Source organism: Harpegnathos saltator, unplaced genomic scaffold, assembly GCF_003227715.2.
Source record: "Harpegnathos saltator strain DR-91 unplaced genomic scaffold, Hsal_v8.6 scaffold697, whole genome shotgun sequence".
In the NCBI taxonomy this organism is placed as follows: Eukaryota; Metazoa; Arthropoda; class Insecta; order Hymenoptera; family Formicidae; genus Harpegnathos; species Harpegnathos saltator.
The window spans coordinates 4,001-22,463 of record NW_020230534.1 but is presented as its reverse complement, the minus strand read 5'-3'; the positions used below and the strand labels follow the sequence as shown (position 1 = coordinate 22,463).

Here is an 18,463-nt window from a genome sequence, read left to right as displayed (position 1 = left end):
AGACTTTGATGTTTCTAATAAGAGAGAGAAAGAGAGAGAGAGGGAGAGTATGTGTGTGTGTATGAATGTTTGTACATGTCATAATAATTTAGGGCCAGTTTTTCAACCGTGGTTTAAACTAAAGATTATTTAATCTTTCCTTGATCCATAAACCTAGTTTTACATCTTGTGTATTTTTCAAACATACGCTGAAGACTGTTTAGATAAACCTTTGTTATTAAATTGACAACGAAAAGTTATCGCTGTGCGGGTCACTTTTAGACACGTGGGGATTTAATTCTAATATGAATGCAGTATACGGCATTCACACAATATGGAAATATTATACCATAATATTGCAAAATTTTTCATGAAGTCTTTGAATATCTTCTTTTGTATTCGGAAATTTTACATATGCAGGTCTAAGTTGAGCAATTGCCCTTGAAACATTATTAATTACTTTACTTGCTGTACTTTCGTGAACAAAATTACTTACGCTTATTAAAAAAGATCCATTAGCATAAAATCTTAATGTTAATAATATAATTTCATACATACTGAAAGAGCCTGATTTCTGGAAAAAATAAAAGAAATACGATATAGATAAATTTTATATTATTCGTATAATATCCATTATTAGTAAACATCATATTTTTTAAATAGTTAATTAGTTAAAACTAATATAATTGAAAAATATTCCATAAATGTCATTTAATTTATATGACGTATATGACCTTTCAGTTGGTGATTGAATAGTTGGTGTTTTGAATTTTTTCTATCAACATATGAATTATAGCTTTGAATAAGTGAAATCTTCGAAGAAATTCTTTTTCATCAAGTTTCAATTTGGTCTTTGCCTCACAACCTGATTTTTTCTCATGTTAATATGTTTTATATATCCTAAAATATCCTCATTTCCACTACTCTCTTCATAATATTCTTCATCAAACATCGTAACAAATATTTTATACTTTTACAAATATTTAACAATATGGTTTTAAATATAACAATAGAGACACTGTAACGACGTTTATTAATCCATTAAACGATGTTTAAACGGTCATCATTCACAGTTTAGTTAAACTATATTTAATGGATAGATCAGAATAAAACTACGTTTTATTCTGATCTATCCATTGAAAAACAGTCTAATTCTTTTAAACAGAGTCTAGTTCGTTTAAACTTCGATCTAAATTTAAACCGTTATTGAAAAACCGGCCCTTAATGTATTAGATAATTTTTAATAAATTTTTATTGCATTTTTAGATTGTATTTACGTCGCGTTGCGTGACGTTAATATACGAGGTAACGAATCTTCGAAAAGTAGATTACGCGTAAGTTCATGCACGAGCAAGCGTGAATCGGCGATGATGATGAGAACTCTTGAAAACAAACGGCCATATATCGGTTCAAGTATCAAGAATCAGATATCGTCTAATGCTATTACTCAAGATTACGATGTATTGAATCTAGCAATGGCGATCCTGAGACCATTGTATTTATTGTGAAAGTGTAACATGCAATAGCACGTAGGCACGTGGACGCATAATTGCGTATCGTGCAAATAGTTTCGAAATGCGTATGCAGCAAATTTAGAGTCGGGAAGGCCTCCCAAGGCGCAGCATATTCCTGGACGGAAGCGGGTTTAATCAAACGCTAAATTTGTAACAATTATTAATATAATAACGCAAACTATATAAAAATAATAATTATTCACAATAACAAGTAATAATAATAACTGCTGATAATAACGATTGCAGTGACAAGCGAACAACATTCAAGAGTAGCTTAAATAGTACGGGACGATTAACCCTTTCGATACTACAGGTGACTGTAGTCACCAATCATCGTATACTCACTGTGTCCTACAGGTGACTATAGTCACCCATCATTGCACACTCACTGTGTCCTACGGGTGACTATAATCACTCATCGTCGAAAGTATATTATTAAACAATTTTTTAAATCTGAATAATTTAAAATGTATTACATTGTGATATCTCATCCTTGACGACGAATTTATCTGTAATTTACATTATTTTACCGAATGTCAAATGTTGTATTCACTCTATGGTAAAATGTACGGTTATAATTGGCCCGTACAAAGAATCTTATTCGCGACTCGAGTATCCGTACAGCGGAAGCATACTCGCGAACGACATAGCCGTATCGAAAGGGTTAATTGAAACACTCTTCTTGTTTCGCGCTTCTCGCACGCTCATATCTCGGCGACTCGACTTGTGCATTTTTTGCGAAATCTCTGCGCCGCTGGACAAGCCACAAAAGAAAGGAAGACATTGTCGCCCATGATGCAATATGACAAGTATAAAGTCAGCCAATTATTGCATCGAACTTTACTTCTGCGATGACGTCGAAGATGTAATCATCCATCTGCTTACGTAAAGCTACCGGCTAGCATGAGCTATATAAGCGGGGGAGTTGTATATAACTCCAGCAGTCTCCGCGCATTCACTATCTCGCGACGCCGAGATCGTGAGCTAAAATAAACGTTCGTGTTTCGCTGATCACGCCTCTCGTCGTCGTTATCGCCATGGAATTCTGGTCACTGTTTTCTCTCATCTTGACCGTCGGCTACCTTGTTTACCGCTACTGCTTCCAAGGCCTGGATCACTTCAAGAAACATGGGATTCGCCATACACCGCCGTGGCCGTTGGTGGGCAACATGGGGCCGATGTTTTTGCGGCAGCTGTCGATCGCCGAGATAGTGAAGAAAGTGTACGATCTGAGCCCGAACGCCAAGTACGTCGGCTTCTTCGACGCCATGAATCCGATAGTGGTGATCCGCGACCTAGAGCTTATTAAGTCCATCGGCGTGAAGAACTTTGACACTTTCCCCGACCACCGTTCCTTCATCGACGAGGTGAACGACCCGTTGTTCGGTAAGAACCTGTTCTCGCTTCGCGGCGACAGGTGGCGGGACGTGAGGAACTTGCTGAGCCCGGCGTTCACGACAAGCAAGATGAAGACCATGTTCAAACTGATGTCCGACTGCGCGGTCGACTTTGCGGACTTTATGGCGAAGACGCCGGCGAGCAAGAGCGTCATAGAGATGAAGGAGTGCTTCACCAGGTACACGAATGATGTGATCGCGACCTGCGCTTTCGGTATCAGCGTTGACTCCATGAGGAACCCCAAGAACGACTTCTACATTTATGGTAAGGAGGCCACGACCTTCGACTTTACGCGCACCGTCAAGTTCTACATAGCCAGAAGCATGCCGCTCGTCTCCAAGATCTTGGGTATCAAGATCGTCACCGAGCATGTGGCTAAGTTCTTTAAGGACATCGTGAGAAATACCATTTATACCAGGGACACGCAAAACATCGTGCGACCGGACATGCTGCAGCTGATGATGGAGAGCAGGGGCAAGAAAGGCCCCGGCAAGGAGCTGACAATCGAAGACATGACCAGCCAAGCGTTCATCTTCTTCTTCGGCGGCTTCGACACCACGTCCACATTGATGTGTTTCACCGCCCATGAGATCGCCGTGAACCCGGACATTCAAATGAAACTGCGCGATGAGGTGGACGCAGTTATGAAGGCCACCAACGGAACGTTGACCTATGAGGCGGTGAACGGAATGCAATATTTGGACGCTGTGGTGAACGAGACTCTCAGGATGTACCCGATAGCGGTATTCCTCGATAGAATATGCACAAAAGATTATGAGCTGCCTCCGGCGCTACCCGGCGACAAGCCTTTCGTCTTGAAAAAAGACTCTACCGTCTGGTTCCCTGTTTATGGCATTCATCACGACCCGCAATACTTCGAGGATCCTGGCAGATTTCATCCCGAGCGCTTCTTGGACGAGGATAAGAAGGGCATCAATCCGAACGCGTATCTGCCGTTTGGAATCGGCCCGAGGATGTGCATAGGCAACAGGTTCGCGCTGCTCGAGACCAAAATCATGCTGGTGCACTTGTTGGCTCGCTGCGAACTGAAACGCTGTGAGAAAACCGTATATCCGATGCGGTTCAGCAGGAAGAGCTTCAACATCCTGGCGGACGGTGGGTTCTGGGTTAAGCTTCTACCGAGGAGCAACGCTGTCAATGTGTCGTCCACCGTTGCCAACGACAGCGCGGCCAACGGCCAGATATGAATCCTCGGTAGCGCCGATGGGAGTCCAATACTTGGAATCGGCCTTTAGAGACTGTACGACGATTCGTCAATGATTGCAACAATTTTCAATGCGAAAGGTGCTGGCGTATGTCCGTACGACGTTTCAAGGAGAGATGAGTTTGGGGGAAATTTGGGGAAAGTGAGATGACACATTAGGTTTGTTGTCGATTAACGACAAGATCAAGAACAAACATGAAAGACTTGGGTTAATGAGAGCCAACGCGGGTAGTTAGTCGCGTAGAAAGTACACTTTTAATGAGTGATTTCTGCTACTGTCGCGAAAGTACCAGTAACCAGAGAAATAATGTGTACAAACGTTTCGGTCTGAGTTCGGACTCTCCTCAGTTTTTACGATTTAAGACACGCTTACGGTTAGATTACATCATATTGCTTAACATTGTAAATTGGGCTCTTCTGGTCGTCTTCGAGCCTTTCATGCGGTGTATCCTTGGAAACTTCTCCAAATATGGTCAACACCACTTTTCTCATAGCATTCATTCTTGCGTATTATAATAAATACATTATTCATTGGAATCTATTAAAATGTTAGAGATCAAAGTCCTCAAGACGAAATTTCAAAATGGAAGATATTCATTACAAATTCATTCTTCGTGACTAATTACCTATTCAGTTAGCTTTGACGACCCGTTTGATTGTACACTTAAAAGTTAATTACAGCTTTCATGTAGATTTATAACTTTAGCTTTTATTTCGCTAGAATATTTCATCGCTACATAGTCTTCGTTTAGACTTACATGCTGTATAGAGTATGAATATTTCTTAGATTTATAAAAATATTGAGGTAAGCAAATTGTGCCAAAGTACAACATTGGATTGCTACAACAAGTATACGCAAAATCTTTCTATTTCCACACTGTATAGCGCTTAATTTATCTAAAAATGACAATTTTCCATCGCGTAATATTTATCAAGGCGCGATATCACGCATCGATACTTATCACATTCTTGACGAGTGAGTAACGTTTCACAGCGAACGGAATTCATTACGCACCGGACATTTCCGATGGAAAGTGGCGAGCTGTGAGGCGTTGCGAAAGTTCCAATAGCTCAGAACTTGCGTGCATACATAGCGAGAGCTTCATAATTACACGCGGAAAATATCTCTTGGACTTGGTCTCTTTCATAGATTCTTATAAACGCTTATTTTCTCGTCCGTTTGCATTTTATAGCAAACATAAATACTAAAATAAATTAATCGGCGTGACAAGACTACGCAAGACAACGTGGAAAAACCAAATATGCTTTAAACTGGAAAGTAGACTTTCCGGTTCTTGTAAAGGTGAATGCTAGAATAAAATCCAAGAAAGTGCTAATAATATGAAATTAGGGAAAGGAAGGGGAGGGACATGATTAATAATATTTAGAAACCAACAGCCGAACAAAGTCTATTTGTGTGGCAATGTGATTAAAACTTAAACATCTAATACAATGTTATTTCTAATAGAAAAATAATGTTTTATATACAAAGACTGACATACGCATGTACGTGTGTGACAATATGTACACGCACACGATAGGTTTACTCCAAATAATTCTCTCTTGTTATGCGAAAGAGAAAGAGAGATAGTTAAGTTTTCATCGTAAGGAGATTAAATCGCTTGTGATCGCAAATCACCCAACATATATAATTTAATCTTAATTTGTTTTTTTCTATCGGTAGCTTTTATTACGCAATGATAGAATTTATTAGTGCACGATGACAAGGTTATTAAATGTAATATTACAGCATATATCTGTGTGATTTCCTGCGTGTTCTTTAAGTAAGATTTCAATACTTTACTGAAATTATAAGAATAAAACTCTAACCTGATCTCAGGAGAAATCGTTATTGAAGATCCAAGCAGTTCCCCTATATAGCTAACATCAATAAATACGGGAAATAGAAAATTTTCTTAATCTTCCCTCTTTGCATCATAAATTCACGATGATTAATTGAAATTCTGTTAAGTGAAATCATCGATGTCTTTGTTCACGCTCCAATGTATGTAGCTAGAGATGCGTCGATTAAATCTTACGCTTGATCGTAACGTTACGTTTAGATCGTAACGTTACGTTTAGATCGCGAAAGATCATGCGCAGAGAAATTAATGAACTACATCACCGGTGTAAAGAGTGAGAAGATGATATTATGGCCCTTCATTCACATTTTGTACAATAATTTTATCAATAATCAATATTTTAAAGTAAGAACTGAATAATTACATGTGTCACAGTGTTGTTTAATCGGTTATAAACTCAAATTTACGTCATGTTTATTACTTAGAATGTTATTTATAAAAACGTGGCAACGCAGCATAATGGGTCGGCGAGAAAGTGAGGCAGTTACGTGGCCTTCCTCTAAAACTGATATAAAAAATTTATTTTGTTTAAAATAGCACAAAGTGTTTAGTTACGAAATTATATATTTATTCATATTAAACTCTTAGAAGAGGAGTAATAATGAATATAACTGCGAATTTTTAATGTGGATATTGACTTAGCTAGGAATTGACTTGCTAGGAAATATAATCTGCCAGAAAGACAACAGTGCAGTGCAAACATGAATGCAACAGCAGCAATTTTGTATCGAATAATTACTTTGTATAAAAATCTTGAAAAAGAGAGAGACTATTTATCAGCGCTTTTATGGGGCCATATTAGCAAAATGTCATGCTATTTCATTCAACTTTGCATGATTTAAAAGATGTAGAGCCGAATAAAATGTCAAGTGACAAATAAAATATTCAATTGTATATATTGTATATTCGTGTGATAATACGCTCAAGTTTAAAAATAAATGAGGAAACATGTCTAACTAAATGCTCAAAATATACCTTGCAGAACATTTCGGAATGCTTGAAAGTAAAAATGCATTATAAAAATACTAGCTACTGTGTATTGATATATTAGCATCACTGCGCTAACGGCAAACTACTAAACAAATGATTCCATAAATAATAACTGGAATTCACTACCTAATAACGGAGATATTGAGAATGATCATAATACATACAACAACCAACAAGGACCATAATACCTACAAGAACCATAATAGCACCTTCTCTTGTAATAAATATTGCAATCTTGCGTTGATGGCACGCGATTGACGCGTGCGTTCCGCAGTTTTGCAAATTAATCTGAAAAGATACTTGCGCCGATCAGTTATATAGGTGACATATCACTATTCTATTATTATTACTATCAGTATTACTGTTATTATACTTTTTGACGTATCTGTTGTTTACAGACTATTTTCAAATCCACGATATGATCCGTGTTACGCTCTGCTACGTGCGATTGTGCAATCGTTCGGAGAAAGAAATTAGATATCGTTCTGAGAACTGGATAATATCGACGAATAAATAAGCTTCGATAAGAGCAAATGCGCACTTTCATTCAACAATCAAGCTATACATATAGGATGTCTAATAATTCGCGCTTATTATTTATATGCACGCTAATGATACTTTACTATCAAGGACATTCTCATTAGTTAGAGTTAGAGGACTTGGAGTCCTTCCGCGACCGTGAACGACTCGTTCATTAATAAGAACCTGTTCTCGCTGCTTGGCAAGAAGTGGCACCTCCACGGTTAGCAAGGTGAAGTTCATGTCTCCATTGGTATCATGCGCGGTGAACTTCATCACGTTCGTGTTGTTGTTATCAGAACGAGCTGGAGACAAAGGAAGCGTTGACCAAGTGACACGAACGACATGGTCGTCATTATACGTCTTCAGCATCAAAATGGGTACCATGAGGAACCAATCCAATCATCAAGTTCACGGTTGGAATGGTACATTTCTAGAGTTTCATACCATTATGTTGATCTTCCTTAAGATCTCAAAATTTCAAAAGTTCATCTTTTCGCTCGCGCGAGTCTTCAACTTGCGCCTAGTGGACAACCAGGTGATGAGCTTCATGAACATTATCAAGACCGCGATCGTAAAGATCATATGATCGGACATGCTGCGAATGATGATGGGCGCGAGGGGCAAGAACATCGCCATGAAGAAAGGCACGGTGTCGTGGGTGCTGGTTTACTTGATTCACCACGACGAGCCAGAAAATTCCGTCCTGCTGCCATGAAAATTCATCATGGACGCCAACATCTATGAGAACTCGCGCTGTTTTGCACCTGTTTTGGGCTGGAGTCGAAAATGTGCATGGGCGTTTCGCCGTGCTGGAGATGAAGGTGCTGTTGTTCCACTTGTTAGCGCGATGCGAGTTGAAAGTCTGCGCGAAGGCCTCGCCACCGATACAACTCGACAACAAAGGTCTGCAAATGGCGGCCGAGGGTGGATTTTGGCTGAGTATTCGGCCTAGAAGCGACGTGCATCCCGCGCTCACGTCCGCGATGATTAACGACGACATTATTAATCCTTGAAGAACGGTCTCGTGACGCGCGAGCGAGTCTGGCTGCAGCGGAGTATTATCGCTGCGCCGAGAGAGGTGCATAATCGCGCATGGTAACATGAAGATGTAGTGTAAGGAGATAATCTGCTAACATGTGTAACACGATGTTACGCGGGAAAAGGGATATCTGTTGCGTCCGCGGGGTCGGTCGACGGCGTCGTGATCTTCTTGATTCTACAGCGATATTATTGAAACGGGCATGAGTAATCCCGGAAAATATTACCGATATCTAAGAAGAGGGATAATATCGCGAAAAAGTGCAATCTTGAAGTTAGTCTCGCTGGATACTGGATCAATCTCTTGATATATCAGGATCATGGAGTTGTATCGAGATTAGTATGCACTGCGCCGCTTATGTGTGATAAGCAGCGTTAGGAAAGTTACTTTGTAAAAGTATCTAGTTACAGTTATAGTTTTTTCACTGAAAAAGTAACTAGTTATGGTTACAAGTTACTGACTTTACTTTCAAAAATAACATGTTACAGTTATAGTTATTGTATTATATTTAAAATGTAACGAGTCGTTATATACTTTTCAGTTACTTTTTTACAATTTTCGTAATTGTGTAAATTCTTTCAATTTTATATAAAAGTAGTTTGTTGATTATTATATTCCTCATATTGCATATAATTTTTACAAATTAAATTCATTAATTTAAATAAGTAATTCATATTTATTTTTTAAGACTATTAATAATAACTGAGCAGAAAAGTGCCCAGTCGTTCCCAAGTTTTTACTGTAACTCCAATATTTCTGCATATGCTGGCCATGGCATTTTATAATCTTTCTCCGAAGATTGAAAAGTTTTATCCATTGCTTGAATTTTTTATGTAGCTGAAACCACACAGCGCACTTCACGCTGAACGCAAGTTATGTTAATAAATAAGGACTGGCGATGCGCGATGGAAATGTCCAATAGGAGTACAATTTTTTTGAAAGAAATACAAATTGCGTTCGGAAAGGAGACTATCAGCGCTATTGCGTCACTTTATCCTTGTTTTACATCTAATGAATAATAAAGATAGAAGACGTAATAGCGCGTTTTATAGAATTTTGGGCTTTGTATGTATTTGTATGCCTCACCTACTTTGGAGCAAGGTTACTTGTACGCAATAGCGAGTTTCAGCTGAACATTTGTGTAAGCTGTTTTCACTAGGTCAATGGTTGTTTTTCAAAACGATTGTATACTTCAGGAAATGTGCGATTCTGCGATGTTCGGACTTCGGTGTATCACAACTTTTCGAAAAATTGCTCTGGTTTTCATATTTACAGATTTTGTTTTTTCAGCGGGCAATGCACGTCCCTGTTTCAATAATACTGCGGTGGACATATATAATCCCGAAATATCGCGATTTTTCAGCAAATTGTTTCGCCTTTTGAATTTCGGTATATTTTTTTCCCACGACGATGCGCGTGCCCACCGTTGAAACTTATACATCATACATTGTTTCGATAATTCGAGTGTCGGATTTTCGGCAACGCTTCTGTTGAAAATCAGGAAGATACACTGCAATTATGCCGCCGCGGATCAATTTGACTGATACAGCAGCAATTTTCCCATGTACAGTTCTTTCCTCCATTCCACGATGATCGTTCGTGGTGGACAATTAACGCCGTTTAAGGTTGAGATAAAAATTTGAAAGTAAGTAGCACTGACGATTAACACCGTTGCGATACGACATAGCGAAGTAGCTCGTTGCATTGTGATGTGATTGAAGAATTCGCACGATAGAATCGAGAGAAAGAGAGAGAGAGAGAGAGAGAGAGAGAGAGAGAGAAAGAGAGAGAGAGAGAGAGAGAGAAGGAGAAAGAGAGAGAGAAAAGACGATCGTATAATTGCATATCGCCTTGAAACGAAACGGCGGCGACACGCGCGCCGTGCATTAATGAAGCGGCCGTTTCATCCAGCTTAATAGCAACAAAAAATTTCCGCTGCAAGGCACAATCGCGCGCATATTCACAACAGCTATTTAATAAAATATGTAGGATTTTATAAAATTTGCAGGAATATATTTGAGTAAGATATTTGCCCAAAGTATCTTGTTTGTCCAAAATATCTTTGTAACACGAAGTCTATAATTGCTCCTTTGATTAATCGTTACGTAATCACAGGTCATTGAGTTAACATTAATAGTAGGTCATTAGCGCCATTAAGATATCGTGTGCGAAGCAACACGACGCAGCGAATAGCATGTTACATTTTGCTGCAAAAATTCACGTGATCGGATCGGAAAACAAACGGTAAGCACATGTTTCTTGTTGCTCTTAAACAACACGACGTATCTGACGAGCACGCACTTTAATGAGACGCGCGCTCCTTAGTGACGCGCTCGACGCCGCCAGATTATAATAGTGCTAAGTTTCCGACCAAAATAATTACATAAAAGTGCAAACACACATCTCTCTTCAAAGGACTTATTGTATTTGAACGAGCGCGGCATAGGGAAAAGAGAAGAGAAATCTGTCCGAAATTCGGAAAAGAAAGTGTGGAAAACAAAGCAGAAAATTTATTTATTCAAGGAATAAAAAGTATACTTAAGTCCAGATGATAAATCTTGATTGTTCTATTTTTCATACTTAGCCGTAATGTTCATTCGTATCGCTGGAAAGAGGGAATAAAGTGTACTTGCCGTGTGTTTTGCAATTGTACTTTGGAGAGGCGCTACGAGAAGCCCCGAAAATAATTGCAAGAGTGTTTTCGCCATTTCTCCCCCGTTCAATTTGTTCGCGGCGAGACAATGCATCGCTTCGAGCCACCCTTATGATCCCTACTTCATCAATTCCTGGCCCTTCTCCGACACGCGTCCCTTCCCCGGCGCCGGTAAGTGAATTAGATTAGAAGGGGTACTTTTATCGAGTCAAGATACCTCGTCGCGGCCACACACTTCGGGAAACGGAAGATGGTCGTTTTTCAGTAATCGCGCCGGGGAAATTAACCGCTTATTAGCGAGCGTCACGTCTCGTCATAATTCCGCGAAGACAAGAAGAGAGAAAGAGAAAGAGAGGGAGAGGCCCGAGATTGTTTTCGCAGTGCGAGCGTCGTCATTAGAACTCTTCCTGCCTGCCGAACGGGATCTCTCGTCGAGTATCTTGATGCGTACGTGAGGGAAAACGAGAAAAGTTACACAGTTCGCGTGACGCGATTACACACACTTTACGAGACGCAAACACGAAAAACCGGTTGTCCTCCTAGCGGTCGCGCGAGAGAACGGCGTCCGCTCATTATAATTCATTAGCATTAGCGCGAGCGCGCGCGGCAGCGCCACAGCCAATGATACCGAGTCCGACCGCTAATTATCTAGATTACAATGACCTCTCGTCTCTCTGCGAAGGATAACCGCTTCTAATGACCGACTCGGTCAGAGACAACAAAGTGTTCACTTGGCTCGATAGCGAGAGTGCGTCACGCGAGTGTCTTATTTAATAGAGAAGTAGGTTGTGTGACATGAATGAGCGAGCGAGTCAAGAGAGCAAGAGAGTGCAAGAGAGAGAGAGAGAGAGAGAGAGAGAGAGAGAGAGAGAGAGAGAGAGAGAAGGGGAGCCCGAATCCTTTGGAATAGCGACTGCCGAGGGAGCGCGTCCTCCCGACCGTTCATTAAAGTGACATTCACAAGCTCGTATCGCGTTTCGTAACCGCCCAATCACGTATCCGAATACATTATACGGTTGTTATCCGCCGTGCAACTGTGCGAAAACGTGCGGCCAATGCAGAGATGCCTCCGTTGGTCAAAGTGAACGGCAAAATGTCGCGGACGCGACGCGCGAGCTCTCGGCGCAACTTGTGCCCGGTGAAATCCTTGATACCCTGCTGACCTGCGTGTGTTCGAAAAGAAGGGCAGGGGAAAAGAAGTAAACGTGAGGACAGCTACACTGGCAATGATGGTCCGCTTTAAACCCTCAGTATGCCACGCCGTGGTGATTGCGAAACATAGAATGAATTTTACTCCGCCGAAAGAGGAATAAATCGACCTCTAAGAAAGAGCGAAAGTCGCGAAGTGTAATTTTTGTTTTCCTTTTTTCTCTTATTTTGTGAGAAGGGGAGAAAGTAGAACTGTTCGAGGGGTAAAAAACTCGAGCGCTGGAGCTGAATCCGATGGAATCTCATGGCCCAAAGAACTATCGGCTATACACCCAGAAAAAATATTCTATTTGTAAAGTGATTTTTCCCATAGTCTCATATTCTAAGCCCTAAGCCTTTTACAGAAAAAGGACTCCTCTTTCGATAAAGCGATTAAAGTGAACCATTCATCTAAAATTTATTAGATATTATTCTAACAGTTTTCCTCTTGTCTCAAGAGGATTCTCTCTTGTATCAATTAATTTTCCTCTTATATGAAGAGGAATATGTTGATTTGAATGACGGCTTTTTTGTTCAATCATGATCTACTTTCATGAACGAAAAAGTAACTATATACTCATGGGTCAAAATATTTGGAACGCTTTTTAAAAAAGGTATGTGTATTGCTGTAACATATAACGAAATAATTGACCCATATTTGGCCAAATACAATTTATAACCTATTGCAAGAAGTTGATTAATATATTCTTTCTTTTAACTATGTTTCATATAATAGTTATGATAAACGTATAAATAAAGTCCATAATAAAACTGATTGTAAATTTGTTTGTTATGATAATCTTATTTTATTCGTGTATATATATATATATATTACTTTTCGCTATACATTCTAATAATTGTCTTCAAATTACTACTAAACTAATATAACCAGTAAGAATAAATAATAATCCTCTTAAAGAGAGATTAAATAATCTGTGTATAAGAGGAAATTTATATTGAAATCAATAAGATTTGCATTATACATACGAGGGTTGTTCCAAAAGTAATGCACAGTTGGCTCTAACTCAAGAAATATTTATTGAAGAAGATACAAGTGATTACAGGCCTTCAATATAATCTCCTCCTTTATCAATGCACGCTTGCCAGCGGCGCGGAAGTGCTTGAATTCCGTTCAGCGTCCCGTTCTTATTGAGCATCCGAATCTGTCGGGTCACTTCTCTTCGGAGCACTTCCAGCGTCGGAAAACGCACCCCCCGAAGAGGTTCTTTCATCTTGGGAAAGAGATCGAAGTCAGGTGGGTTCAGATCAGGATTATAAGCTGAGTAGCAGAGCCGTTCCCAGCCATATTTTTCGAGAACTTCGATGACCGGTGCACCGATGTGCGGGCGCGCATTATCGTGCAAAATCAACATACCACTTTGCAACATTTCTGGACGCAGTTTACGGACTTTTGGGCACAAGACATTCTGAAGAAAATTTTTACTGTGATTCCGGTCTTCGTCGAGCAACGTTGCAATGATTGAAGCGTTTGTGTTGTCAGCTGTTACAGTAGACGGCCGCCCCGCGCGCGGATCGTCTTCGATGCTTGTTTGACCTTCACGAAACTTCATGTGCCACCTCGGTACTCTGCTACGATTCACAGTAAACCTTCCACACGCTTCTTTTAACGCGGCATGAATTTCGGGCACTTTTTTACCGCGCACTGTTTCGATGCGAATATACGCACGTTGCTCTGTTGCTGAAATCCGACCAGACGGACTGTTCTCGTTGTCTTTCCGAATTTTTGGCATTTTCCCTTTAAACGAATCCCACTACCATATGATACCAACGTGCTCTTGAGACTTCAATCTACACACTAACGCTTCGATCACCTGTCTACGTTGCCTACAACGCCCGCTAGAGCGTGCTGTGCATTACTTTTGGGACAACCCTCGTATATAATCTCTCTAACTTTAGGAATAATGTGTTTATAATATTTTCTTCTTAATCTTAGAGAAATCTTCTTGAAGCTGTATATAAGAATAAAATCCTCTAAAATTTAAATGATTCCGCTTGTTCTGAAATTACTTTTCTTTTGGATGTAATATGCTGCTGCACGCGCAAAACTTTCCGCGTCGGGACTAAAATAATATGCTGATAAAGTTAACGTGCATAAATTTGGATAAATAAATAATCAGATGCATGAATAATTAAGTTAATGCTGCTTATCTATAGGGGTGACGAATAATAAACATATGATGGCCGTTGCAACAATGTCGCGTATCTACCTTGAATGACGATTAGAAAGAAACAATCCTTATCTCGCAGTACCAAATCGTGCATATCAGTCCGTTACACGGACAGTTCGCTTGTATATGGTAATTATCATTGCACAACTTCCACCAAAACGTTAAAACATCAAAACGAAATGTGTCGACGAAAATATACCGGGCACGCACGTATGAAAATGAAGGATGAGCAGTTTGGAAATTTTTGAAAAATCTTTTGTTTCCTATGATATCGATATCTCTCGCAACATGTTAGTAGCAACAAGGTGGCCAATAATAGCCAATCCGAAGGTCAAAGGAAAATATTAACTGAAGAACCTGCCGTTGCTCGCTGTCGTTAGTTATCATCAATAGCTTCAGAATTTTTCCGTGTAATTAAGTAGATAGCATGAATAGGTTTTATAACATCTATTTAATTCAATATTGAATATTGTACATAGAATTATAGGCTTCCTTATCTCATTACATAAGCCGTATTTTTAAACCTCGACCCCAAACCTCGTGATACTTATACGTATGACCTACATGAAACCATTTACAAATCGTTATTTTGCATTCTTTCTCTCCTTATAACGCTATGGATATTTATAACGTGCGAAAACTCCTGGCATCTTGCTAGAGAGCGAAAAAAATCGGGAGCAAACGAGCGAAAGAGCCACGCGCCGTAACCGCCGTGAAGCCAAGAGAATTGCTACCGATTATCTCGACGGTTCCAAACAGGTTTCACAACAATCCATTTAAAAAGGAAACAAAACAGGATAGTTGCGATCGAAAACTCACTGACTCACTGGTCTGACATTCTTGTGCTTTTACGATCGAGAGTCGTAAATAAAAAAAGACTGCTCAACTCTTTTTCAGTTCTTTCTTGTGTCGTCTCTCTTTCTTTGTGTTCCTTTAACAATAGAAGATAATAGAAGATGTCTATTTTTAAGAAGAAGTATTTCCAACGCGAAATGTATACGATCCGGATTGGACTGAATGATATGAAAGATATATATTCAGATAGAATTAAAAGTTGATATAGCTACATCATTTCCAAGATAGGATCATGAAGTGATGCGAAAAATATAGTTATATATGTCGTATAAAATCGCCATTTAACCATTTAAACCATTTAAATTAAAAAAACCGATGAGATCAACTAAAACGAACGGGAAGTTAGCAGTAGTACAACTCTCCTCATTAATAATACTCTCCTATTATTAGCCTCTCTATTATTAGCTTATCGTACTAGTATCTATCTGTTTAAATATACTAGTCTATCTGCTAGTATTTCTATAGTATCTCTACTAGTATCTCTACTAGTAATAGAGAAATTAATAATGATTTAATAAAATTTATTTTGAATATTTAAAATGGCCAATTTGAGCCCGCACACGATGTAAATGTGATATTAATATTACAATAATTTATTTCTACAAAAACCTGTCTAGTATATAAAAAATATAAACGTTTTGGCTCTATATTTGACTCTCATCTGTAGTTAAAAATTGGTGATCCAACTTGTTTTCTTCCTCGATGACCCTCTAATATCGTTGTAATAAAACCATTCTTCCTACTTAGTAACGCACTGCATCTCCTAAAGCCATGAAGTCAACATAGTTCAAAAAGAATTTTGATGAAATCAATGAATTTCTGATATCAATGAGTCCGAAGAATGACGGTTTAGAAGACACTCTTATCTTTATTATCAAGCCTTTCATACTTTTAATATTCTTTCTTAATTTTTATACATAACTAGTATACGTGAATATCATTTCACATTCATAGATAATGCTTCCTACGTGCGTACCATCCACATACGAATCCTTAAAGTTCTCGAACCAACGAAAATTCTTACAGATCTTTACTGCCACTTGTATCATTAACAATAGTGCGATGTGGATCCTTCCGCGGCTCAATTTTTAGCCATATCCCACCCTCAACAGTCAAAATAAAATTGTACTTGGCAAACTTCAGCGGAATCTGAGTTTTGTCAGAAGGCAGAAGGTCACACCGTGCCAGTAGGTGGAACAATAACAATTTCATCGCCAGCAGGGCGAATCGATAACCAATGCACATCCTGGGACCTAAACCAAACGGCAAAAAAGCCCCCGTTTTGTCGATATGTTTCTTCTCATCGCCAATGAACCGGTCAGGATTGAATTTTTCTGGTTCCTTGAAATACTTGATGTCATGATGGAGTGCATAAACCGGTATCCATAAGAGATCCCCTTTCTTCACTACGTAGGGTTTTGCCCCAGTTAACGCCGGCGGCAACTCGAAATCTCTCACGCATATTCTGTCATACACCATAGCGACAGGATATACTCTGAGAGCTTCTTTCAGTACAGCATCCAAATATTCCATGTTGTTGATTGTTACATACGAAGGTTGGCCGTTCGTGTCTTCCAGCAGCTGATCAATCTCATTCTGCAATCTTTTCTGTATGTTCTCATTTCGCGCGATCTCGTGCGTGACGAAAGACATTAACGACGAAACAGTTTCGTAGCCAGCAAAGAAGAAACTAAAAGCTAGGGCAGCCATTTCCTCGATTGTTATTTTCTTGCTATTGCCTTCTTCCTTGTCCCTGCATTCCATCATCAGTTGCAACATATCCGGCCGGGCTATGTCCTTCTGGATTCTGGTCCTGATGGTGGTCTCCACGATGTTCCTAAAGAATTTCATGATCTTCTCGTTGACGGTTTGTAGCTTGAATACCCTTACCAGCCATGTCGTCTTTGGTTGATTTATAGCGTTGTTCAATACGCTGAAAAACTCTGAAATATTTAAATTTCTTGCTGTCATGTAGAAAAGATTCTCTGGGTTTCGCATAGAGTCAACACTGATGCCGTAGGCGCAAGTGGCAATCACGTCGGTGCTGAAGCGTATGAAAATGTCTTTCATCTCTATTACCCTCTTCTCCGGTGGCAATTGTATCAGAAAATTGGTGAAACTAACAGCGTAGTCGGATATTAGGTTATACATGTATTTCATCTTACTAGACGTGAAGGCCGGAGATGCTATAGACCTCATCTGCCGCCACTTGTCGCCACGAAGAAACAAAAGGAGCATATTATTCTGCCCGTAGGTACGATGATCCGTGAACATGTCAAAATGTGTGATGGCAATGGACTTGATGAGCTCAGGGTCGCGCAACATTATCACTGGCGTGAGGAAGTCGTACATACCAATGTATTTGGTCTCGGGGTGCTCACTGTATACCGATTTTAAGAATCCGGGTATTGATTTCTGGCCGAAGATTATTTGTCCCATGTTGCCCACCAATGGCGAATGTCGCACATATGGTATCCCCTGATTCTTGAACTCGTTCGGGTTCTTGAAGAAGACGTAATAAATAGCTAAAACTCCGGCTAACGCGGATAAGACGATCGCATACAGCATATCGATCTGATGTGTTCTCACTGAACTAGGTACAGCACTGTTGTTTGATTAGCAGATATTGGCAAGTATAAAACTGTCGATCTGTACGAAAGCACATAGAATCTCCAATTTTTTAAACAACGGTTAAATCATTCAGTTAAATATTCTTTTATCGTAAGTCCGATTAAGTACGAGGAAGAGATGAAGAGTGTAATGCAAGTAACGTTGTTGACAATGAATTATCCACTGTTATTTTCCTCTTCGTCCTTTGTCATATATATCCTTCCTTATCATTGCTTATGAAGAAGAAAATTACAATGCATATTGTGCAACGAAACTGATATAGTGTACTTTCTACGTTGTTAACTTAAAAATCAATTGCACATGTTAATACGATACGCTGTGGTATTCATTTATGGAAAGTTTTCATTTGTACTGCGTTATCTGCCTTTTAACTTTTAGTTCAGTGAATTCTAAGAACCGATTGCGAAATACATTAGCC

At 39.5% G+C, this 18,463-nt stretch overlaps 2 protein-coding genes across 2 annotated transcripts; one reads left to right on the top strand and one right to left on the bottom strand.

Moving 5' to 3' along the window:
- Positions 1–2,442: 2,442 nt before the first annotated feature.
- On the top strand, positions 2,443–5,870 carry LOC105187714 (cytochrome P450 9e2-like). Its single transcript, XM_011148696.3, has one exon. It carries the CDS (start codon positions 2,531–2,533, stop codon positions 4,097–4,099), a length of 1,569 nt encoding a protein of 522 aa, XP_011146998.1. The 5' UTR covers positions 2,443–2,530; the 3' UTR covers positions 4,100–5,870.
- A 7,519-nt stretch (positions 5,871–13,389) lies between these two features.
- On the bottom strand, positions 13,390–18,213 carry LOC112590029 (cytochrome P450 9e2-like). Its single transcript, XM_025305458.1, has 2 exons — positions 13,746–18,213; positions 13,390–13,602 (listed from the first exon to the last, which is right to left on the bottom strand). The coding sequence occupies exon 1, from the start codon at positions 17,980–17,982 to the stop codon at positions 16,435–16,437; it is 1,548 nt and encodes a 515-aa protein (XP_025161243.1). The 5' UTR covers positions 17,983–18,213; the 3' UTR covers positions 13,390–13,602; positions 13,746–16,434.
- Positions 18,214–18,463: the final 250 nt, after the last annotated feature.

What these genes read in the sequence shown, in the direction of transcription:
- LOC105187714 (XM_011148696.3), top strand. Translation starts at nt 2,531, where the DNA reads ATGGAATTCTGGTCACTGTTTTCTCTCATCTTGACCGTCGGCTACCTT.
- LOC112590029 (XM_025305458.1), bottom strand. Translation starts at nt 17,982, where the DNA reads ATGCTGTATGCGATCGTCTTATCCGCGTTAGCCGGAGTTTTAGCTATT.